The following is a 25,505-nucleotide window of genomic DNA, read 5'->3' as shown; positions in this document are numbered from 1 at the left end:
CATGTAGATATTTCTTATATCAGACGTATAGTCAGAAGAAGAGCTCTTGAAGGGTGCCTTTGAATGACCTTAACTTTATTTTTCCCATTTCAGGCAGTGGATGATTTGTTGCGTTGTGGGATATGCTTTGATTACTTTGATATTGCAATGATCATACCACAGTGTTCACATAACTGTAAGTACAGGAGTATTTTTATGGGGTGTGTGTGTGTGTATGTATCCTTTACTAGTGCCTGACTCTCATTCCATCCTGCCATCTCTTCTGTTAGATGTTGGGGTACGCCTACACAGCAGTGTAAGCCCACGCTCAAGCCTAACCCCCCTGGTGTCCACACACCAATTATGTTAACCTAGGGCTTGAACCTATGGTCTCAAGACCCTGCAGGGCTGGATGGTCAAGGCCGTTGTTAAGCTGACACCTAGGGCTTGTCTATACTTACGTGCTGGTTTGGCGGCAGGCAATCAAACTTCTGGGTTCGATTTATCCCGTCTTGTCTGGACGCAATAAATTGAACCCAGAAGTGTTCCCCATCGACTCCGGTAATCCTGCTTGGCGCGAGGAGTACGCGGAGTCAACGGGGGAGCCTGCCTGCCGTGTCTGGACCGCGGTAAGTTCGAACTAAGGTATGTTGACTTCAGCTACGTTATTCACGTAGCTGAAGTTGCGTACCTTAGTTCGAATTGGGGGGTTAGTGTAGACCAGGCCCCAGATAGTGGCATAGAGAGTACACTTATAAAGTTTGCGGCTGATGGCAAGCTTGGAAGGGGTTGCAAGTGCTTTGGAGGATAGGATTAAAATTCAAAATGATCTGGACAAGCTGGAGAAATGACCTGAAGAAAATAGGATGAAATTCAATAAGGATAAATGCAAAGTACTCCACTTAGGAAGGAACCATCAATTGGACACATACAAAATGGGAAATGACTTCCTAGGAAGGAGTACTGTGGAAAGGGATCTAGGGGTCATAGTGGATCTCAAGCTAAATATGAGTCAACAGCGTAATACTGTTGCAAAAAAAGCAAATATCGTTATGGGATGTATTAGCAGGAGTGTTGTAAGCAAGACACACAAAGTAATTCTTCTGCTCTACTCTGCGCTGATTAGGCCTCAACTGATGTATTGTGTCCAGTTCTGGGAACCAGGTTTCAGGAAAGATGTGGACAAATTGGAGAAAGTCCAGAGATGAACAAAAAAATGATAATGGTCTAGAAAAATGACCTATGGGGGAAGATTGGAAAAAAAAAATTAAATTAGTTTAGTTTGGAGAACAGAAACTGAGGGGTGATATAAGTTTTCAAGTACATAAGAGGTTGTTACAAGGAGGAGGGAGGTAAATTGTTGTCTTTAATCTTTGAGGATAGGACAAGAAGCAATGATCTTAAATTGCAGCAATGGCAGTTTAGTTGGACATTAGGAAAAACTTCCTAACTGTCAGGTTGGTTAAGCACTGGAATAAATTGCCTTTGGAGTAGAATCAGCTTGGCCAGGATGCTGGGCGTTATCTCCTCCCTGGTTGTGCTGATCCAGGAGCTCTGCCACTCCGCCTCCCTATGGGGGCAGCCTCTTTGGTCCTTCCTGGGGCTGCATGTGCAGAGATGCCTGGGCAGCATGCGCTGAGGGCGGTGAATGGGAGCCAGTCCCAAAACTTCACCACAGTCTCCTGGGGATCCCTTATCCCTGCCTGCAGCAGTGTGGCAGAGGCAGGGATAAGGGTTTCCAGGGGGAGGGGAGGGGTGCTGGAGCACGCTGCACCCAAGGCCAGGGGATGCACTTCATTGCTCCACAGCTGGCAGTAGCCAACTGGGGTGTGTGTGTGGCCATGCTCTGAACAGGAGTTCTATTCACTTGAATTAACCGGAGTTCTACATGTGGAGTGACTGCAGAATCGGGCCCTATGTGAGTGGACCCCTTGTGTGGTACATCAACAGATGGAGGCTAAAGTTATGCAGATTCCTGTCCTGCCCACCCCCCTTTGGCCTTATAGAACTTATTGCCTAGAGCTGTACTAAATTTTCCATGCATCTCTCCACTCTGTCCCAGGGCATACAGGGACAACTGTGTTAAATGGGACCCGAAACCCTGACTCCAACGAAGCCTCACTGGCATTGAGCCCAAGGGGGTGCAAATCTATACCTCAGCTTTAGCTCTGGCCTTGAAGCTTAGGGCAGTTCCACACTATGGCAGGGATCAACGCTCTGAGATGGATCCACCGGCAGTCGATTTAGCGGGTCTAGTAAAAACCCGCCAAATCAACTGCAGATCGCTCTCCAGTCGACCTGTGTATTCTACCCCCCGACGAGAAGAGTAAGGTAAATCGACAGGAGATTTCCTCCTGTTGACCCCCCGCGGTGTAGACCCCACGGTAACTCGACCTAAGGTGTGTCGACTCTAGCTGCGTAGCTGGAGTTGCATAGCATAGGTCGACTTACTGCGGTAGTGTAGACATAGCCTTAGTGTGCATGATCCTGCCTTTTGTGATTTCCCCCAGGATCTATCAGGGTTGGGGGATGATCCTGTGGTTTTTATTGCAGGGAGCTAGCCCCTTCCTGCACTCTGTTCCCAAGGCATGCTGTAGAGAGTTGGTGCAGCGGTTTCCTCATAAAAATTCCTCTCTGGTGGTGGTTCACATGGAAAGTTATGATCTGGTCATTTATTATTTACTAGAGTGCAGAGCTTATAGGTTCTTGATGGGAATTAAAAAAAAAATGTATAGCCCTTTTAAATGGGTGCAAGGAGGGGGTGGCCCAGGTTCCCTCCCCCAGCCTTCAACCACAGCTGGGTGGTGTAACAGCAGAGTCCCTACTCTGCTGGCATAGCAGAGGGGAGGCAAGGTCAAATTTGAGTGATGTTGTGACTCCATGTGCCAGGTTGCAATGCCACTCAAATTTGGGGCAGTTCGGCAGGCAACTTGCCCACCCCTCCCCAGCAAAATTCTAGTTGTGTCCTTGCTTCTAAATCAGAACTCGCAGATGGTGCCTTGTACTAGATGGTTCAGTGGTAACCACTGTCTTTAGTGAGCAAAGACCACCGTCTTTCATCTATACATCCTAGCCGACACTTTCACAAATGCAGGTTGTAAATTGGGCAGTCATTTTTCTGAGAGGTTTGTTGGGAAACAGCCACTGTTTTTTTGAGAGTGCAGATGTCTGTTGTGGGGACTAGTGGATTTAAATGCCATTGTTTTTATTATAAAGAGTGTATTTCTATCAATTCACCGCTGAAGTGTCTTTCAGAATAATACATTAGCAAGACCTAGAGTCAGGAGTACGGCTCAAAGTTGTCTTGTAGATGGGATTATACGTGGAGCTGGTAGTGCTGCCTTTAGTTAAGATTACCTGTCATCTCCCATTATAAGATCCTGTTTTCAGTTGATTATGATTTTGCCAAATATTAACTGTCTTGGTTGAAATTTTCCATGCTGGGTGTCTGCCTCAGGCTGAATTTGTTGGCAAGTTTCAGCAAAAAAGTGCGTTAGCTATTTCTAAGAATGAGATTAGGAAAAAATACATGTTTAAAAAAAAATTACAGTTGGTTTGTTGAGAAGCTATGTAGCTTAAATGCTTTGGCTCAAGGGCTTGAAATTTGACAAGGGTGTTGCCCTGGTGGTGCCTTTTGCTGGTTGTGCCAAAAAATGTACATGTTGGGCAAATTCAGATACCTCTGTTTGCACCTAGTCTGTAGAGTCTTGGTGGAGTTTGGTAGCTAAATTCTTGGAAGATTACATCTGTACTGAGCGTGCTCTATCCTAGGGTTGCAGGGGCCAAACAGGACTTTCCGTGCAATTGCTGTTCCTGGGCGCTATAGGTTGCTCTGGCACCGGGCACCAGGGAGACTTCAGTGGTGTCAATGCTGCTGGTATTGATATGCTAGCACAGGGATCGGCAACCAATGGCACGTGGCCCAACAGGGAAATCAGCTGGTGGGCCGGGATGGTTTGTTTACCTGCAGCATCTGCAGGTTCGGCTGATCACAGCTCCCACTGGCCATGGTTCGCCGTTCCAGGCCAATGGGGGCTGCGGGAAGTGGCGGCCAGCACATCCCTTTCCCACGCCGCTTCCCGCAGCCCTGGATCGGCCAAATATGCGGATGCTGCAGGTAAACAAACTGTCCTGGCCCCCTAGTGGATTTCCTTGATGGGCCTTGTGCCAAAGGTTGCCGATCCCTGTGCTGGCATATGCACAATGGGGCTGAGTTAAGTTTGTGCAGGCATCCTTAATTCTGGCATTTCCCAACTTTTGAGTGCTTGGTTTTGTAACCCTAATGTTCTTTTCACATTGTGTTAGGGCTTCGCTATACTTATGACTAAATTGGCTCTGCTGCGATCGATTTAGCGGTGTCGATTTGGTGGGTCTGGTGAAGACAAGCTAAGTCAATGGCAGATGATGACATCTGTACTCCATCTCCCCGAGAGGCGGGAAGTAAGTCGGCAGGAAAGCATCTCCCGTCAAAATAGTGTGGAGTAGATACTGCTCTAAGTCGACCTAAGTTACGTCGACTTCAGTTACTTAACTTGTGTAACTGAGGTAGCATAACTTAGGTTGACTTACAGCTTTAGTGTAGACCAGCCCTTAGGAAGGTATATTGCAGAAGCACTTTGACGTAGGTGTGCTTGTGACTATTGCAGACAGAGAGGTGCAGGAAATTTAATTGGAACAATAAGAAAGTACATGCTAAAATTATCTTTAATGATTGTTATTGCTTGATGTGCTCTTCCAGCTGTTATTAGACAGCTGCATGCCCAAAGCAATCTGTGAATAACTTGGGCTGCAGAGTGTGATGCTTCTGACAGATTTTTCCTTAAAAATAGAGTTGTTTCAAGAAGAAATGCAATTACAATATTATTGGAAAGTTTAATCAACTTAAGTGTAATGAAAGCTATGTCCATGAGTTAAAACTAGGACAGAACATTTACTTGACAGTAGGCTAGTAGGGAATAAAAATCTATCAGCAGAGAACTTAATCAGATCTATTAATTTACATAACAGTAACACAGAGCACTCATATGCTTATGGAGCTTTACATGCTCAAAGCACTTAAGACCTCCCTCACAGGAGTGTTTTTATCTCCATTTTACTGAATGGAGAACTTGAGGCAGAGAAGCGAAGTGCCTTGCCCATATCCACGCACTGAGTCATTGTCAGAGCTGGGATTGGAACTCAGGAATTCCTAGGCCCTTCTTACTCCTTTAATCCAAAGAAGCCCTTCTGGAAGGCTCAATTCTGCAAGATGCTAAGCATCCTCAACTCCCACTGAAGTAAACTTTCAGCTTTGGTTGAGGGTGCTCAGCGCATTGCAGGATCAAGCCCTTACCCCTTTAATAATTTCTTAGCAGGAAGATAAAAATAATGGCTAATTGAAGGTTCTCTGAAGTTAATGGGAGTTACTGAATTGACTTCAGTGAGCTTTGGACAAGGCCCTAAAAGACAGGAGCATGCAACCTGGCATATACTGGATGGGATTTGAATTTTGTGGTTCTAGGAAGTGTAGTTTATTTCAAACTTGAAGGTTAGCTCAGTAAACTATGATATGTTAGCAGTAGTAGTTGATGTTGCTTTGGGATATATTTGCTAAATATTTTTTTTTAAAATGGACACACAGACTGAGATCAAATGCTGAAATATGCTGGTAAAGTATTCTTTATTGAATGTTTGTTTTTACGTATGACTATAATTACTTTAGTTCACATTTTGCTAGATTTAATATATATGTGTATATAGTTACTCAGCAATGTCTTTAAAAACAAAACAAAACAAGGAGTCCTTGTGGTACCTTAGAGACTAACACATTTTTTTGGGTATAAGCTTTCGTGGGCTAGAACCCACTTCATCAGATGCATGAAGTGAAAAATTCAGGAGTCGGTATAAATACATGAAAGGATGGGGTTGCTTTACCAAGTGTGAGGTCAGTCTAACAAGATAAATCAATTAACACCAGGATACCAAGGGTAACTTTTGAAGTGGTAAGAGAGTGGCCCATTACAGACAGTTGACAAGAAGGTGTGAGTAACAGTAGGGAGAAATTAGTATTGGGGAAATTAGGTTTAGGTTTTGTAATGACCCAACCACTCCCAGTCTTTATTCAGGCCTAATCTGATGGTATCCAGTTTGCAAATTAATTCTAGTTCTGCAGCTTCACATTGGAGTCTGTTTTTGAAGTTTTTTTTGTTGAAGAATTGCCACTTTTAGGTCTGTTATTGAGTGACCAGAGAGACTGAAGAGTTCGTTTTTTAATGTTATGATTCCTGATGTGAGATTTGTGTCCATCTATGCTTTTGCATAGAGACTGTCTGGTTTGGCCAAAGTACATGGCAGAGGGGTATTTATGCCTGCTCCTGTATTTTTCACTTCATGCATCTGATGAAGTGGGTTCTAGTCCACAAAAGCTTATGCCCAAATAAATTTGTTAGCCTCTAAGGTGCCACAGGGACTCCTTGGTTTGTTGTTGTGTTTTTTTTTTTTTTTTTTTTTTTGCTGATACAGACTAACACACCTACCACTCTGAAAACTGTCAACAATGTGTGTTGATCTTAGCTTAGTACACTCTGATTATATGGTATGTAATTCGTTTTTTTTCAGATTGTTCCCTTTGTATACGCAAATTTCTGTCTTACAAAACTCAATGTCCAACATGTTGTGTGGTAAGTGTTTTTGTTTTGTTTTTCTTATATATTGTTTTGGGCAAATCTTTAGTATTAAGACTTTTTTTCCTCTTTGGGTCTAATCAGATATGTCATTGTAAGATATATAGAACTGCTTCTTATATTGTTCACCTCTGCTGGTATTTTCAAATGAGAGAGCCTCAAGTTGAGCACCTAAAATACATATCTAGGCAGCTAAGTGTCATGATTTTTTTCAGAGGTCCTGAATATTCATTGAAGACATTGCAATCTTTGGCACCTAAATAAGTGGTCTAATACAGATTTAGGCACTTGTAGGCACCTGAGTTTGAAAACGTTGCATTTATTCCCCAAAGGGAAAATGAATTTTCATCAATCTTTGATCATTCCATGGTTCACATTACTGGTCTTTTAAAGAGACACTGTCAGGTTGAATTTGATCCATAATTTAGGATTAATAAAAAATAAACTTTTACAGAACCTATAGCCAATAGAAATGGCTTTTGATTGATTCCGCGCCCCCCCCCCCCGCATATTTTAAATTGAGGAGTACACGTTATTTTGGGGTGGTTGGTGATGGAATGTTTAGATTGAGTATACTCAGAAGTGACTTTTGTGGTTTTTTTTTTTTTTATTCCCTCCCCCCCCCCCCCCCCCATGAGAGCATTTTCTAACATTCTAGTTCTAATTAATTAAGTCTTGTCGATGCTGCTGGGACACTTTGCATAGTGGAGATTAAGTGTATTCCTATGTGTCTATTGTGTAGAATAAGTAGTTTAATATATTTGCTACTTATATTGTAAAATGAGTTCCATACAACTCATCAGATGTGTAGTGCAGCCACTTCTGGGGTGGAGAATGGCAATATACTAAGGAGCAGAGGCATGTAGATGTTGGCCATGGATACTGGGGTAAATCCCTTCTCTTCTGAAAAACACTGAGGACCAGCAATACCCGTGCAGCACAGGCAGGACTTTCTTATTAAGATCTTATCTGAAAGACTTTCACTTAATAAAGTACATGGAAGACCAGTTGTCTTAGACTTTAAGATAGGATTTGCCTTTAAGTCAGTTGGGTTTTACTGGATGTTTTTAAATGGTAGCCTACTTAAACACAACAAACAATGTTTCAAAAGTACTGGCAAAATATAGGTAATTTTCATTACATATTCCTAAAGCATGAGTCCGTTCAAGGCAAGAATTCAGAAAGGTCTATTTGTAATATATTGTCAGTTTTTTGACGTTTTAAAAAAGTGCAAACTCTTCAGTATATATTTCTGAACTGCACATTTTATATCCATCTGTCTACCACCTTAAAAATCCCATTGATTGATATGAGTAAGGGAAAAGGAAGCTCTGGAATGGTAACACAGGAGAAAAATTAGAGTAGAGAGGAAGGTTCTTTTAAAAGAATGATGTGTATGCAGAAGACTACCCCATAATCTGTATCTTTTATTCCATCATTATTCAGACTGACATTTTCCTTTGTTTACTCCTTCTTGCTTAATGTTCGCATCTCATCCTTAGGAGCCTACTTTTGTCTTCCAAAATGATTGGAGCTTGGGTACAATAAAGCATTGTTGGAGACTAGTGTTAATGGGGTTGGTCTTGGAAAAAAGTATTTTTTTTATCTATACTTCTGGGTATTACCTAACATTTTCGAGACTCACTTATTTCAGGGTCTTAGATGGTTTTCAGTAGAAGATATTTGTACTTCATTTTTATGCAACTTTTTTGACTTAACAATTTTGAGGGGTGGTGGTTGTCTGGGTGGTGTCCGAAACACACATCTGAGAAGTAAATTATGTTTGCTTGAACACTGTCTGTTTACTTCTGTTCTTTTGTAGGCAGTCACGGAACCTGACCTGAAAAATAACCGGATATTAGATGAGCTGGTAAAAAACTTTAATTCTGCAAGGTACAACAGAATTTTTCAAATATTACATATGCTTCCATGGTTAGAAATATAGACATCACTTGACTCCTTTAGCTAAGCCTGCATGCCATAGTGTATGTGTGTGTGTGTGTGTGTTTTGAGTTAGAAACCCAGGCCCATGTGTCATAATGCAACCAAAGAGAATAAACTATTGAAAATTTTCACATCGTATCTCATATAGTAGATGAATCGATTAATGGGTGTATGTGGGGAGATTAATGTTTAATTTGTAATCTAAATGCCACAAGGATTGACAAATTTTAGGAAAAAAGGGCCTGATTGTAAGGTGCATTTTGCATACTTAGTTATAGATGAAGTCAATGGAATCTTGTCTAGGCAGAAGATGTCTCTAATGGTTTTTATAAGGAACCCATCATTATGATAACTGTGCAGATAATCTGGTCTTAAAAAAAAAAAAAAAAAAAAAAAAGGGTGGGGGAGATGGGGTGTTTAGCTCTTCCATTTTTACAAATTACGTAGTTTCATTCTGTTCAACCAAATAGACCACCATTCTGACTTGAGGCAGATGACCATTTTGAGAACTTGTTCACAGTTTACGAAGAAATACTGGGAAAAATACTCCTGGGCTGTGTAATAATCTTTGTGAAAGATACTAGGTGCTGGAATGTGTTCCAGTTTACATTGTGTGCACCAACACAAATACAAATAAAGATACATTTACTTCTACTTTTTTGTACTTGGATTCTTTGCACTTGCCTGAGCCAATATCTCCTGAAGTCTATGAGAGCCTTTGCATGGATTTCAGTAGGCTTTGGACCTGGCCTTTCATATTTTGTAGTGGTGCCCTCTATACAAGTATGTAAGATAGCTGGTAGCAGTATTACAGCTGCTTTATGGTGCTTCAGTTAATTAATTTTATACTCAAGTTTACTCTGACCTACGGTTACCAGATAGCAACTGTGAAAAAACAGAATGGGGATGGGGGGATAATAGGCGCCTATATAAGAAAAAGTTCCAAAAAACAGGACTGTCCCTTTGAAAACGGGACATCTGGTCACCCTACTCTGACCTGTGACCTCCATCCTAGTCAGGTTTGCTTGAAGCCAATAGCAGTACTGTAATTACTGGAAGTCAAAACTGATAATTGTATCCGCCACATATTGCACTGGACAATAACAAATTGAGTGTTGGGTATGCCTGGAATTGTAGTTAAATAGTAAGGTCTGCAAACAGACATACTCTGTAGCATATACTATACTAGAAAAGCTCCTCTGTTTATGTAAATGAATGGTCTTTAGCTGAAAATGATTGTAAGAGTCATAACTGCAGTAGAAATGCTAAAATAGATGTGTGCTAGAGTTACAGTATAAAGTTTGTTACTGTGATTCTAAAATGATGATTATCTATACAATTGTAAACATGACAAGCCTATGAAAAGCTGAGAGTGAAGTTTATTTTCCTATGGGATGCTGTACTAGTCTTTAACTACTAAGGTAAGTTCAGTGGAATAAACAGAATACTATTTCAGACTCTTTTGGAACCTTTAATAAATGAGATTTATAATGCAATTGAACCTCAGACTTTTCCTAACAGCTAATAATTTGCTAAATGAAAGAGGAGAAGACCAAAGCCATAAATAACCATGCAACACTGAGATTCCTCACAACCAGCCGTTAACAAAGAAAATGTAATAGAGAACCTGGCAGTGAGGCAGAGCAGGTTCTGGAAAATTTCCTGTAACTCATTAGTCCTGCTGCTGTTGCCAGCCAAGGTACTCTGCCACCTTGGAAGGCCTGTAAGCTCCTATTGCTACTGATTTCCCATAAGACCCTTCAGAGTCATAGATTGATGTTAGGAGCCAGTGTACAGGGACAAGGTGAAAAGCAGTGTCAGAATGCACAAGGTACTTCCTCTGTGAAAGAGATGTTGCCAAATCCATTTTAGGATTATAGTGACTGTTTTATTAAAAGGTGCTGATGAAAGTTGGACAACTTTTGCCAGTTGTGAGAATGAACTGTTTCCATTGATTTGCTTGTCTTCCAGTTCCTAAATGTAATTTCTTTAGTGGGTGATTCAGGCTCATTTGCCTGAATGGTTCCACTGAACTTCTGACCTCCCTGTACAGTGTAAACTGTTCTTTTAAATACATTACTAACTCGTATATATATATGAGGCCTTAAGTCTCTGGTTACTTTTTTTAACCTCAACAAAACAGGTTAACTTTATTAATAGGCCATTATACATATACCCATTTCCTTTTAAGATAAGGGCAATTGCACTGGGGAAAGGGATTGAATACTGAGATTAAGACAGGGCAGTACTCTGATGGGTTTTCTCTGTAATAGTAATGCTTTTCTTAAATGTAAGGAGTTAATTTTGGACATGGAGACTTACAAACATTGCTGTGTTTCTTAAAGAAATGAGGAAACACAGGTGAACCACAGAATGGAGAGAAGGTTGCAGTGATACTCATTCAAAAGGATTTGTATTTCAGTCTAGAAAATCCTAAAACCTGGAACCAGCTTAGAAAAGTCCCTTTCAGAGGTGAAAGGCAACTGTAAAAAAAATTATTCTGAAGAAGACTTGAGTGATGTTGCAGATATTCTGTGGAAGCAGATGTGTTTTTGAACAGAAACAGAGGCCTTCTGAAGCAGAGATGATATAATGGAAACCATGAGAGAGCTATTTGTTAGATGCCTGAGACAATAATGGGAGGAAAGAAAGGTCTACCATGCCAAGAGAAGAAGGAGATGGACTGGGAAGACCTACATTGCCACATCCTATGGCAGCAGCTGCTTTACATACTTACGGGGCTTAATGAAGTTCCAGCTTGCATTAGGGATGCCTCTGAAGGGCACATAAAAACCTCACTGAATTTAAATTTTATTTCTTTCACTCATTCTTGTTGGAGAATTTGTGATCCAGAGACTAATTGGAAAGTCTACTCCTAGAGTTTATTCTGACACGGTGAGGGTGGGAAAAGAGAAAATACACTTTTGCGACAGTATAGTATTACAAATACCTATAATTTAAATAAAAGTATTTGAATAGTACTTTTTAGCCATTTATTAAAAAAACAACACTACTTTTATAACTTGTCTGGGTGAATTTTTTAATTTTTTTTTTTAAACAGAAAAAGGGAGTTAATTTCAATCCGGCTGCAGATTTTTGATTTAAAAAGGCTCGTAGAAAAGTACTAGTTTTGTGTGAGAAATTTAAAAAAAAAAAAAATTTCCCCAAATTTCCCATGAAAATGTCTCTCTTTTATGACACACTGAAAAACAAAAAATTTCACCGAAATCATAACTTATTTTTGGTTTCAAGGTTTTCTTGGGAAACAAAATAGAAAATTTCAACAATAATGAACATTTTCAGCAAAATCATCTTTTTGGTTGAAAAAATGTTTTGATAAAAATATTTCAACCAGGTCCAAGGATTATTCACTCAGAAGATAATTCTCACATGGATTTAAGGGGCAGAATAAATGTAAAGTTGTCCAAGGAGCCTAAAATCTGAATTTTTCTAGTTAGTTAATAGATTTGCAAGAATATCATGCCTTCACTTGGATGTTATCTTCCTTATTTCCTACTTTGCTCTTGGTTCGCCTTAGGGATTTATTTTGTAGCCCTGAATAGTGGGAACAGCAAAAGAAGCACAAGTTGGTGTAGAATTTACCACAGAGTCGATGCATTTGTCTGTGAGAGATTTCTTGCCCTAACAAAAGGGTAATGGAGAGACTGATAAAAGGAGTAAGATAGCAAGTGATTGTTTTTGTTCTTTGCTCCTTTTTTTAATTATGCTTCATTATGGGAAGCAAATGTGGCTATGGGCCTTTTTTTTTTTTTTTTTTTTTAAGCTGACCCCTGCTTGAAAGTCAATGAGGAGTTTGGCTTCATAAATGATGACATATATTGTTATATTGTTCATTTTGTGTGTCTGTCTCCTGAGAAAGGTCCAGGGATGCAATTAGATTTAATTGAATTTTTAAAAAAAGATTTAAAATTGCACAATTCCAATATTTGAGCTTGCACTTTCTCTCTAGTGACAAATGGATTTTTTTTTATTAGGATTTAATTTTTCAGGGAACAAGCAGTGCTGACTTGGATCCATTATGATATTGAATCTTAAACCTTAATTTCTTTTGACTGCTTTGATGAATCAATATAAATCTTATAGTTCACAGTAGTTCACAGTGGTTTAATAGTCTTCCCCCTTGTGACTTGAAATTTCTCAACATAGAGCTGGATCAGTAGACCTTAAAACAGTAGTGTCCTCTACTAACCTGGGAAGCATGTAAAACAGCCTTGAAAAAAACATTTCACAGAGGGGAAAGGTGTACTTGTAGTGCATCAATACTGAATATTGTTCCTTACTGACCTTTGTGGTTACTGTGAATTCCCAAAATCACTTTCTAATATGAATATTTTTCTTTGATGACTGTCAGGTTGCAGGAAGTGTCTTGAGGCATAGAATAGGAATATGCATCATAAAATATTTTAATTGGAAAGGTGACCTCAAATGCATTAAATTAGTGGAAGTACTGAATTTTGAGCCAAAGTTATATTTGGAAGATTATGTAAGGACTTGTCTATATCATGTATTAGTCCACGCCAGAGAGAGTCTAGTGTGAAATAGGACTATATCCGTGTGCACTAAAGAACTTTTAATGTGTGCCAGCAGGGTCTACATGGGCCAATTAGTGTCATGCTAGTGCACACTAGAATTTACACCCCTCCAATGCAGATTAATGCACTGTGTAGACAAGCCCTCAGTTTGCAAGTCTCTGCAGTAGAAATGCATTAGATTAATTAAAGGGATAAGTTTATTTGTTTTCCATTTTTCCAATTTTAATGAATAATTAGTGCTCTGTCCTTCTGTGCACACACAATAGAAAGAAGCTAACTATAGTTTACTATTCCTAAGCTCTTTTCTGAGATGTCTTTTGAGACTCTTATAATTATCTTATTCATCCTTGATGTGTGGAAACGGATGTGCATATAGCTTTAAGGGGATGGGAACTGATTGGCTCTGTCCTGATGTATAAAGAGCAGTGTCACTAAGCTGTGCACATGTTTAGTGCGAGCTGTGGACAGGGCAGTTCATCAGAGAGGAAACAAAATGGGTGCCTTAGAGGCCTTCTGAATAAAGTATGAGAAGCATATGGCAAAGCAATTGTGGTTCCTCAGGGCAGTGGTGTTCTTAAGCCAGAAATCTGTTCTGTTAGTGGGGAGTCTTGCTTAATTTTAATGTGGTGATGTTGTGTATGATACTTGCCAAAAAAAGCTCTCTCAGCTGATGCGTGCAAGAACAGAAACCACCTGGTTTGCTTCAAGACTACCAGTCTCTCCTGTATGTTGCTCTCAGGCATGCAAGAGAATGAATGCATCACTGGGATACACAGTTTACATTTACATATTTTTGAGACTGGGCTTACAGTTCTGTAAGTAATCTCTTAATCAGTTGTAAGTGATCTTGAAATCACATGCAGGAGCTAGGAGACTGCTTGTGAGGTGACTGCATATGTAAAAACGAAAGTATCTGCAGTAGTCATTCGTTTATGGCCTGACATAGCAGTTCCTCTGCAGCCAAAGGTGACCCCAGAGGGAATATTGCTGCATGTGGACTGTGCTCATCCAGCTCTTACGCCCCCATTTTATAATACACAGGGCTGGTTTCTGTCCTGCAGTGGCTTGTGCAAGACACCTTTCCTACTCCTCCCTCTCCCCCACCCCCCGAAAAAGAAAACCTCTCTCAAGTGCCTGACTTTCAAATGTGCCAAGCACCTGCAGCTTATATTAATTTCAGTTTGAGCCCAGGTGCTCAGCATTTTTAGGGCTTAAATAAATAAATATTGTGTGTGCCACAAAATTCAAATATTTCTCTTAAACAGGCCTTTAGGAAAGAAAAATGCTAATGTTGCAAGCACATTTTGGAAAATGCTGAATAAAAGCTTCTGCTCCAAGGTCAGAGTGTGCATGGGCATGGAAAGGAATAACCATAATAATTCTAAAAAGTCTTAGGCCCTGATCCTGCAAATTCTTCTGTTTGTGCTTAACTTCAAGCCCATGTGTGTTTGAGGATGGGGGACCTAATAAGGATGATGTGGGCCTCTGAATGTTTGCGAACTGCCCACTGTGTGCAGTGACTCCTGCCCCACTAGGTGGATATAGAGGGCTCTGAATTGGTATAGTTCCACAGCACAGGTGTATGAGAAGGATTCTGAGGGCTTGTCTTCATTACCACACTACATCAGTGCTGCTGCAGCGCATCTGGTGAAGACACGCTACATCGATGGGAGAGTGCTCTCCTGGCAACATAATTACTCCATTTCGATGACAGGCGGAAGCTATGTTGTCAGGAGAGTGTCTCTGGAGGACACTTTAAGTCGATGTAACTTACGTCGCACAGGGGGGTGGTTTTTCACACCCCTGAGAGGCGTAAGTTGCATCGACTTAAGCAGTAGCGTAGATAAACCGTAAGAAGCTGCTTTGGGTGGGGAGTCTTTTTGGAGACTGCATCCCATAGAACTGTGTTCCACATGATCTCCCTGCAACTGACTGGAGAGAGGGAGTTTTGGGGGGAGGGACAGGCTAGATGCCAATTCACTGGACTTTTGGGGGGCAAGGGAGTGCCCCCCTTTGGGGGCAATTGTAGCCCTAAGGCTACTTTTGTGGCTGAAGAACAGCCTTTCTCCAGCCTTCTTGGATTTCACCAGCTCACAGCCTGGTTATTTGGACCATGCTCTAGGGACAAAATTTACCACTCTTTGAATGAGGCATGAAAACGAATTGTGGATCTCGGAGGGTAAAATGGACTGCTGTTGATGCTGCCCTTATGTGTTAACAGTGCTGAGCTGCATCATGGGCAGTAAGAATGGTGGTTTCCAAACGACTCAGAAATAAAAACTTGGGGTGATGTGGTTAAAAAAAGCTCATCTGCCTTAGAGCTTGTCTTTACTACAACCATTAGCTGAAGTGAATACGGTCAAGTTACTTCACTTGAGCTCTTCTAGCTCAAGAGAGAGCAGCCAACTGAGAAACAGCACTCAAGTCACACAGAGTGATTCGAGAAGTAGTTGGTGGGTTGTCATCATTCAACCGGCTGCTTCCCTCGTCCGTTATTCGTGAGAGCATAAGCTGCTCTGGAGCTTCAGCCCATGCCTCCTGATAGGCCAGTTAGCTTGAACTTCAGGTACCACTTCACTTGAGCGATAGATTTTTTTGTGTGTGGACAGGAATTGAGTTTGGGCAAAACTTGAGTTATACGTTGCGCTAGGAAGGCAGTGAAGACAAGCCCTTATTCTACAATAGCAGTCATTTGGGTGAAGGTGGTCAGTCAATTTGTGTATCACAAACAGAAAATGTATTTGGTCTGAACTGAAAATGATCATTGTTCTTTATGTATGTGGTAAAGAGAGAACTCCCTCCACCACCCCGATGGTGATGGCTGTGTTTTCTAGTCAAGAATACTTGTTATCCAGGAGAGGAAATAACCCCCCCCTTCCCCATATAGATAATTGCCATTTGAAAGCGCTGTAATTTTTTATATCGATGTACACTTTCAGGAGAATTTGTATGTGTGGGTTATAAATACCATGCCATACATTTATATCTGTCCCATGTAATTGTTCTCTAGGAGGCTTAACCTATTTTCCTCTCCTGAATTCTTATTTGGAAGCAGTGAGTTCTCACCCACTTCTCTTTATTTGCGATCTCATTGTTGCGGGGCAAGTATACTCCATCACGCTAGGGGTGGGGCAAAGGCGTGGTAGCGCAGTGGTTAAGTCAGTATGGCTGCCTTCAGCCTCAGGGCTGCGTGGTTCAATGGCCGGGGTCAGCAGGACTCTCCTGGGCTGTGGGGAAGTGTGGCCCAAGGGGCAGAGTCAGTAGGAGGGGGTTTGCTGGGCTGCCCCCCAAAGTGGGTGGCTGGGGTAGGGGGACCCAGGCCCTCCCTACTTCACTGGGTCCCAGCCCAGGGCCCTGGTAGTGGCGAATGGTTTCACCACTAAATCAGCACGGATTCTGCCCACAACACGCCGACTGCTGCAGGGACACTGGCTAGTTCCTCCCTGGGCTACCTCCTACCATGACTCCTGTAGTTGAAGTCGGGGTGTCTTTGGAGTCTCCTTGGGTGGCGACTGCAATCTCCCTGGGGCGTCTGCAGGTACCTGGGCACCTACAAGGGTCTCAGAATCTCCTGCTCCCACGGTCTGGGATGCTGGCTGCTCCTTGGCTGGAGACCGCAAGGTGCATCCTTCCTCCTCAGCAGTCAGCCCAGACTGAGCTAGGCTGTTCCCTTTTATACTGTAGCAGCAGTTGGAGCATGCCCAGCAGGGTCGAGGGGACATGGCTTCCGCTGCTCAGAATGCTGCCTTAACCCCTTCCGCTCCAGTGGGGCAAGTAAACCCCGTCGCACTCATAAACACTTGTGCAAGGGAAATGTGCTTATGATCAGTGGGATCCAGGATCTCCTGATATAAGAAGGAACTTGCTATATGATTTCGTTTGGTTTTGCTTTTATTTACGTTGTGCATCTTAGAGGGTGCTCTGTACAAGTTTCCCCAGGTATTGTGTGACATTTATTAAAGCTATGCCTACTGCCACTGGGCACCTAGACAGGGCAAGCTCTTTACATGGAACCATAGGTATATACACCAATTTACAGACAAAAGAGAAATTCACTGCCCTAAAGAATTTATAATCTACATTAGACATAACACAGGAAGATGACAATAAACAAAGAGTAGGAGGGATGGAGATGTAAGGGTTAAAACAGTGAAAGGTTGTGAGATGTTGATTTTTTACAGATCTTGTTGGCTCCTCTTTATACCTTTAAAACTAGAGACCATACACATTCTCAAACTAAGGTTTCCCAGTTATGAGGCTGTAACCTTTCAGATAGGATAATATGCTGCTGTGTTAAAATTATAAAACACATCATAGATAATTTAGCTGAGGGTAAAAGTCGTTCTTAATTTATAGTTATATACACTTTGCATTATGTTTGCAATTTCAAATATGCAATCTTACTGCGTCAAACCAGTACTTACCACTTGAATCAGTTTCTAGGTGAAATTTACGAATCTGGGTGTGACAGAAAGTGAGCATTACCATTAGTAATATGAAAACAACGAGGAGTCTGGTGGCACCTTAAAGACTAACGGATTTATTTGGGCATAAGCTTTCTTCAGTTGCATCTGAAGAAGTGGGATTTTTTACCTACAAAAGCTTATGCCCAAATAAATCTGTTAGTCTTTAAGGTGCTACCGGACTCCTTGTTGTTTTTGTGGATACAGACTAACATGGCTACCCCTCTGATACTTGGCATTAGTTATATGGTAGCCTTGTATCTGGCCTTTCTGCCTTCTGGGTTTGGAGCAAGGGTGGGCAGACTACGGGCTGCAGGCTGGATCCAGCCCATCAGGGCTTTGGATCTGGCCTGCGGGATTGCCACCCCCATGGTGCTGTGGGCCCCGCACCGCTCTCGGAAGCGGCCAGCATCACATCCCTGGGGAACAGGGGTGTGTGTGGGCAGAGGGCTCCACATGCTGCCCTTGCTTGCAGGCACTGCCCCCCGCAGCTCCCATTGGCCAGGAATGGGGAACCGCGGCCAATGAGAGCTTTGGGGGAGGTACTCACAGATGAGGGCAGCACACGGAGCCCTCTGTCCCCCCCCTCCCCCAGGGGCTGCAGAGACATGCTGGCCACTTCCGGGAGTGGCGCGGTGTCAGGACAGGCAGGGAGCCTGCCTTAGCCCCGCTGTGTGCTGCTACCACCCCGGAGCTGCTCAAGGTAAGCGGTGCTGGGCCGGAGCCCGCACCCCAAACTCCTGCACCCTAACCCCCTGTCCTGAGCCCCCTGCCGCACCCCGCAACCCCCTGCACCCCAATCCCCTGCCGTGAACCCCCTGCCGCACCCCTCCTGCACCTCAACCCCCTGCCCTGAGCCCCCTCATACATCCTGCAGCTCTCCTCTGCCCCAACCACTTTCCCTAAACCCCTTCCTGCATACCGTACCCCCTGCCACACCCCGCACTCCCTCCTGCATCCCAACCCTCTGCCCCAGCCCTACATTCATGACCTTGCATGCAATTTCCCCACCCACATGTGGCCTCAGGCCAAAAAGGTTGCCCACTCCTGGTTTGGAGGGACAAATGAAACTGCAGTATAATCCTAGTTGTCAAAACCACTTGGAGCAACTATTGTCAGAACCACTAGGGATAATTTGAAGTTGGAATAACTGGGATTCAATAGATGGGAAGAGAAGGTGGTGACAGTTAATAATAAAGAAAGCTTCAAGTAGTGTTGGTTCAGGTAAATGGGGCTATATTGTATTTACAACCAAACATACCAGTGACTTTTCATTAGATTTTGGCATTGTGTTGGGGATGTTGTTTGGTTCGTCACACACAAAATATAGCCACTAGATGTCACCACACAGCTAAATGTAGCTGTAATATGTTGTCAAAAAACATTTGACTTAGAAAATCCCATTGTGTGACTTTTGTCTCCTTTCTGGAATTTAGTAACAGTATTTTGATTCTCCCACAAAATAAGTGTAGACTGACCTGATCCATTTGTGTTTTGGTAGACAAGTTAAAATATAGTAGTCATAGCATGGACGTCTGAATTGTGAAGGTGTAAAGTTCTTTCTATTGTGTGTAGTCTAAAGTTTGGTTATCGATGTCTTTAAAAAGTCTGTTTTAAGTCTTCATTATCTAACTCAACATGAGAGAGAACTCTGAGAATATACTTGATTGTTGTTCACAGTTCAGTTTGGGTAATTGATGTAATTTTTGAAGGATGGAGATAGATATATACTTTAGATTACATTATATTTATATTTATTATATATTTATATTTTTATCCAATACTATTTGGGGAGCGGTATTAGTATTTCAGTAGAGGAAATGAGTTTATACAAGCTTCTTTTTCTGTCTTCCTTAAGAAAATATGTGGTTCTCCTAGACAGGTTTTATAGTTAATATAGAATTTAGCCCATTTTATTGATAGAGAAACTAGGTTTTTGTATTTATTTTTTAGAAGCAATTTGTGTTCTCCCCCCCCTCTCCCCCCAATCATTGTCCCTTGCATTGATGCCTACTTTATACCAGAACACATTTTTAGGATGGGAGCTGGAGTTAACAAAAACTGCATACAGGATAGTTGTCTGTACATTAGTATCTCTTAGTTGTATTTATGTAGGATTGTGGACCTATTGTTCTAGCCACTGTACACTGAGATACAAGATGATACCTTCCCAGTAGAGTTTATAATCTTACTAAAATGAGACATTACAAGCTGTAGGCAGGTATATTGATCTTTCGCTGGAAAGATATTTTACTCTTTTCCTAATATTTATCAGTCTAAAGTTTGGTGAGTCGGTAAGCTGATCAGAAGAGTGAATTTAATTCAGACATCTGTCAACCATGGGCTGGAACCTCTCCAAACTGTAAAGAAATATAATCCTGTCTCCGTTATTTTTTTTAAATAGGAAACCACATTGTTTTGTTGAGGGACTGTGACATCTATGACATGAAACAATAAGTTGAAAAGATAGGAGAAATAGATTCAGCTCTATCGTGTAAGAAAACTGAGTTATGGGCCACTAGGTAATCTTTTAGATATTTCACCAATAAGAACATATTAGAAGTTTTTTATCATCAGCAATAACATGAGAGAGCTGATCTGTGTTACAAAGCCAAATGATTATCTTTTCTGATCTGTTTTATGTTATCTGAATTGCACATAGTTTAGTTTGCTGCAGTGGAGGGAATGGTACCGGTTCGATTTCTGTATAAAAGAACAATCTGAAAAGACTGTTTGCTGACTGTGAATACGTGTTTATGGTTGATTTTGAAGAAATATGCATTTTATGTGACAGTAAGAAAAACATCTTCCCCTGACCTTCTTTTCTTTCCCGCTATTCTGCTCACCTCCTCCCCGAAAATTGTGCCGTTGGCAAGACACACTGATGGAGTGAATTGTGCCTAAATATTTATGAATAATAGGTGTCTAATTTCTTTGCATCTTTGGTGTAGGATGTAGCAGTCCACTGTATGACAAATCTTACACAATTTCAGCATATTACTCTTGATTTGAAGATTACTGTACAGTGATCTGCACTTGTCTTGTCCTAGTCTCCCATATATGAATTATAATGTTCTTTTGTTGATGCCTAAGGCTTTAAATGGATATACTGTCTCATAGTTTTCTGATCTTTTAGGATGAAATTAACCGCCCATGTAAGCTTCTAACAGGGAGCATAAGTGAGTCATAAAAACACTCTGCACGAGGTGAATTTCACTATGTTCAGAACCAGCTAGTTCTTATTTTTCCTGAATTTAGTCCTGTGACAACAGTAGCTAGTGTTCTCTGGTATTGCATGTCTGTCATGGACTAACAATCCTTTCACCAGTAGAAACTTAGACCACATCTGTTTGAGAGCAGACAGCAAAACATTTGTTGTTGCCACAGTTAATTGCTCTTGACTCTCTTGTTTGTGCTGTAGAAGTTCACCGTGCCCTGGGACTATTGTAAATGTGAATTTGCCAGTGTAAGGTTAAATTTTGTAGTGCAGGAAAATCAGAATGAGATCTTTGGCTTCTCTGTATGTCTCTTAAATAGCTGCTGCAATTATACCAATGGTACATGGCCTAACAGGTTCAGTGAGAGTGGTAACTGTGGTCCTTACATTAATGTGGTCCTTAAATTAATGCAAGAGCCATTGACTAGTAGTATTGCAGATTCATCTGGTGGCAGAAGTATGGATTTAAAAAAACCAACTAACCAAAGGATCTTGTGCAGTTGCTGCACCTTAAACAACTAATAAAAATAGTCTAACTAGTTGGCCTAGTATAAGAATGTCTCGAATTGGACATTGTTACTTGTTCTTTCTTTAATGGGAACTTTCTGTTGAATGGACAGTCATAATCTTTACCAAGGAGGAGAAATTCTCAGGTAATGCAGAGGATGAATACAGAGAAATCTATTGCGGGGAGGGATAGCTCAGTGGTTTGAGCATTGGCCTGCTAAACCCAGGGTTGTGAGTTCAATCCTTGAGGGGGCCAGTTAGGGATCTGGGGCAAAAATCTGTCTGGGGATTGGTCCTGCTTTGAGTAGGGGGTTGGACTAGATGACCTCCTGAGGTCCCTTCCAACCCTGACATTCTATCAAAAGACTGTGCTGGTGTAATGACATTGTTTTTGAGACGGTCCCTGACTGTTTCTTGAGTTATTGATGCAGAATGCTAGTACGCATAGGCTTATATCTGTCGCTTGAAGATACTAATCCTGCAACTTCAAGTAAGAATAAAAATAAATACCCGATACCTCTGTTCCCTTCCGTTTTTAAAGGATTGGAACAGTTGTATGCTGTTTACTTTGATATAATGTAACGTATTGCCAGCCAGTTTGATACATTTAAAAATGTAACTTACTTGTCTTCCTCTTGTTTTTGCAAAAAATCCAACCCAAACCAAAAAATCTTTTTCCTTCCAGACTTAACACCATTTCCCCCCTTTATTTTTATAATAGATTATGGTGCATTTGTGTTGTCCCTAGTGACATTCTTCTCCTTTTATCCTTTTCTCTTTCTTTCCTACCTCATATTCTCTACCTATTCCATTTATATTTTATTTCTCCTTTTCTATGCCACCTCAAAAATATCTGTTGCATTCATACTTTTTTTCTCTCCCTGCAGCAGCACCTGGGTTGGGGGAGAGGCGCCTCGTCCCGCTGCAGCAGCCCCGGGGCTGGGACTGTGAGAGAGGCGCCTTGCCCCGTAGCAGCCCTGTGTGCCCCAAGCTCCCCCATCACCACCTCCCATCTCACCCCACTGCCCCCACCTCATCCCACTGCCATCTTCCAGGCTCACCTCTGGCCACGCCCCTGAGTGCAGTGTGCACATTTGCATGGCTCTGCTAATTAAGTGTGCTCCCCTTTGTGGCTTCCTGTGGCCTTCCTTCAGTTTTCAGGTAGTTGTAAAATAGATACCTGTGTCCACTACTCTGTATTTCTTTAGCCTCAATTGATGAGTTATTGTCTACAAGTAGCACCAGTGGCTGCCTCTGCTACTATTCAAAGCTTTCCTAATCTTGAACAGAATGAAATTGACCTGATTCCTGTTAGTTTCACTGTTGCCTTTAAGGGGTGTAATATTTATATTGCCTTTCTCTAAGAAGTGCAGCACAAAAACAAGCAGCTCTGAGATGGTGGTAGGGGCCAATGAGACCCTTCATATAACGTAAGACAGCCCTGGGGATTACCACAGCTTGTTCGCAACTGCCTATGGTCAAAGTGCCACCCAGAATTCCAGCATGGTTACCACTCTGAAACCTGACACCCTGTAACATGTCCCTTGGCCCCCTGTGTGGGGGATTGAAGTGTGGTGGCCTCATTGGGCAATATATAAGCTGCCTTGTGCAAACCTGTGTCAGGAAGAAGTTTCCCAAGGCCAGCTCTGGAACGCTAATGGACATCTTAATTTTCTTCAGCAGCATGAAAGGCCTAGAGCAGCAAGGAGGGTCTTTCCCAGGGTTCTTTAGCAGTTTTCACTTAAGCGTTTTCACTGTGCTTTAGCTTCACAGAGTTCTGAGCTGCCACAGAGGCACTAGCTCTGTCTGTAGATTCTGTGGTTACACTTGATTAATGTTTAGTAAGTTCTCTTTGCTGGAAGAGTTGGATGCTTCTTATTTGTAAGGAGTTCTTTGATTCTTCTGAACCCTTGAATGAGAGTGCTTCCTATTTCACACGAGGAGGTGGATTTCTCAAGCTGTGTCTTGTTAACAGGCAGGGGAATGACAAAGAATTGGAACTAGAGCTTAGGAAGCTTCCCTACTCTCTTTACTCCCTGCTTTTTTCCCAAAGAAGGGTAGAGGGAAGGATGTCAGAGGGACCCAATAATATTATGTTTATCTAATTATATGTTTACCTTTTGGATATTTCTAGGCAGCAACTGTTTGAGTTGGTCTTGGATTCATCACCAGTTTCTCCTTCAACAAACTATACCAAATATTCTACTGGCAAAGGTCATGCTGCGGGTTCCATGGTTGGTTCAGCTTTAAAACAAGACAGACAACTTATAGACCATTTCTTGATAAAGGAAAACACTCAGACCCCTAAAAGGACATCTGTAGCTGCTGAGGTGGACTATAAAGGTTGCAACAATGAACAAGAAACAGATAATAGATGTTGTAGTTCTGCAGAGACTCATGATGTGGTCAGTGAAGGGATGGCAGCCACAAGTCCTGAAGGCATGAGAAATCCTGAGAAACCCTCTACATCTGTAATGAAAGTAGTTACAAAAGGTGAGTTGCCTATGTTGTCTTTCTCATTCCATGCTTCAGTCTTCTACTCTGTTTGTCGCCAATATCAGATATACACTGCCTGCCTTAAAATGCTTAATTAATCTCTCTGTATTACTTTGAGATGAAAGGTGCACATATTTACATTCTGCTATGTTTAATTGGGATGTGCTTCATCCAGACGGCTGCATTATTGGGACATCTTTGGGTTTGTCTACACTGCAAGGAAAAACCCATGGCTGGCCCATGCCAGCTGGCTTGGGCTAAGGGGCTGCTTAATTGCAGTGTAGTCGTTCAGGCTTGGACAGGAGTCTGGGCTCTAGGGCTTCTTGAGGTGGGAGGGCCTCAGAGCTTGGGCTGCAGCCAGAGCCCAAATATCTATACCATAATTAAACAACCCATTAGTCTGAGCCCCATGAGCCCAAGTTAGCTGGCACAGGACAGCCGCAGTGTCTAACTGAAGTGTAGACATACCCTTTGAGGGTACTGAATGGCATTGGCGGCTGCTGCTTAATCAGGATGATGTTGCATTAAAAACATACTTCATGGGGGGACTTGAGCCAGCACCAAATGATTAATATGTAATTCAACTCTAAGAAAGTTATTAATAAAAACACAGGACTTTTTTTTAAGGCACTTTAGGATTACATAGCAAACTTAGTTTCAAATTATTGTTTTTCATAAGATGTTTGCTGTCTAATCACTATGTTCTTTCTGGCTCTCACATCCTTGCTCACCCTGACCCACGTGAAGTGTATTAAGGTGTAGGTATAATGCAGTTGAGGGATATACATATAGGCATATTGTTTATTTGCAGTTGCATTTTAGTTAACAATTCTGTTGATATGCTGTCCAGAAAAAGATAATACTTCAGCCTGCTGTAGGTCTGTGTCCTCTGTAGAGCTAAGAAGAGTAAAAATGAGTAGTTTCAATATTCAGAATAAATGAAATCTGCTAAAATAAAACAGTGGAATCTTCTTAATTTTGACATCCTTATTGTCCTGATTAAAGAACAAAATGGAAATAAATGTACTGTGCAAGTGTAAAAATGTGACTATTATTGCATCTTTATTTCTTCTTTTAAGTCTCTATTTGACAATTTATTAGTAAGGCTACGATTTAGTCTCGGGTAATTTTAGTAAAAGTCATGGACAGGTCACGGGCAATAAACAACAAATCACGGTTAGTGACCTGTCTGACTTTTATTAAAAACACTGCTAACTAAATCGTAGGTGCTGGGAGAGAGGGGGCTGCTGCCTTGCGGGGGTGCTCTGGTGGTTGCTGCCTCTCCTTGGGGCTACGGGGTGGCCTGGGGCCCCGCCGCTGCTGCCGACACTCCTCCAGTCAAGGAATCCGCGTCTTCCAGGACCTTCATGGAAGACTCGCATACTTATTTATTAGTAGACTAGAGCTCACAAGTCTGTACAGTACCTATTCATCAGCTTGCCAAACACCACTTAAATATGCGCTTATGGTCAGAAAAGTGGCTATGTAAAAATATTATCCACATACCCAGATGATCTGCTACTTGGTATCGTGCATCATATTTGCTCACTGAAACCAAATGTAAGGTCTTTCTGTATAGTATACGCCTCATTTGTTCTTTGGTAAATGAAGATTTTAGGGCTACCATTTTTATGATTAACAGCTAAACCTTCTGATCACTCCCCAGCATTCATTACATAAATTA

General features: G+C 41.7%; 1 protein-coding gene across 5 annotated transcripts in view; it reads left to right on the top strand.

Moving 5' to 3' along the window:
- The window catches only part of RAD18 (RAD18 E3 ubiquitin protein ligase), a 133,281-nt gene that overhangs the window by 961 nt on the left and 106,815 nt on the right, over positions 1 to 25,505 (top strand). For 4 of the 5 annotated variants that reach the window (XM_054035662.1, XM_054035661.1, XM_054035660.1 and 1 more), the window contains exons 2-5: positions 94 to 175; positions 6,577 to 6,638; positions 8,464 to 8,534; positions 23,460 to 23,818. In XM_054035662.1, the coding sequence (XP_053891637.1) occupies positions 94 to 175; positions 6,577 to 6,638; positions 8,464 to 8,534; positions 23,460 to 23,818 (574 nt within the window). Of the gene's footprint in view, positions 1 to 93; positions 176 to 4,284; positions 4,420 to 6,576; positions 6,639 to 8,463; positions 8,535 to 23,459; positions 23,819 to 25,505 lie in introns of those variants that run through there. The other variant, XM_054035663.1, reaches the window with a different exon arrangement.

This window comes from Malaclemys terrapin, chromosome 7, assembly GCF_027887155.1.
Source record: "Malaclemys terrapin pileata isolate rMalTer1 chromosome 7, rMalTer1.hap1, whole genome shotgun sequence".
Lineage (NCBI taxonomy): Eukaryota > Metazoa > Chordata > Testudines > Emydidae > Malaclemys > Malaclemys terrapin.
This window is presented reverse-complemented; position numbering and strand designations above follow the sequence as displayed.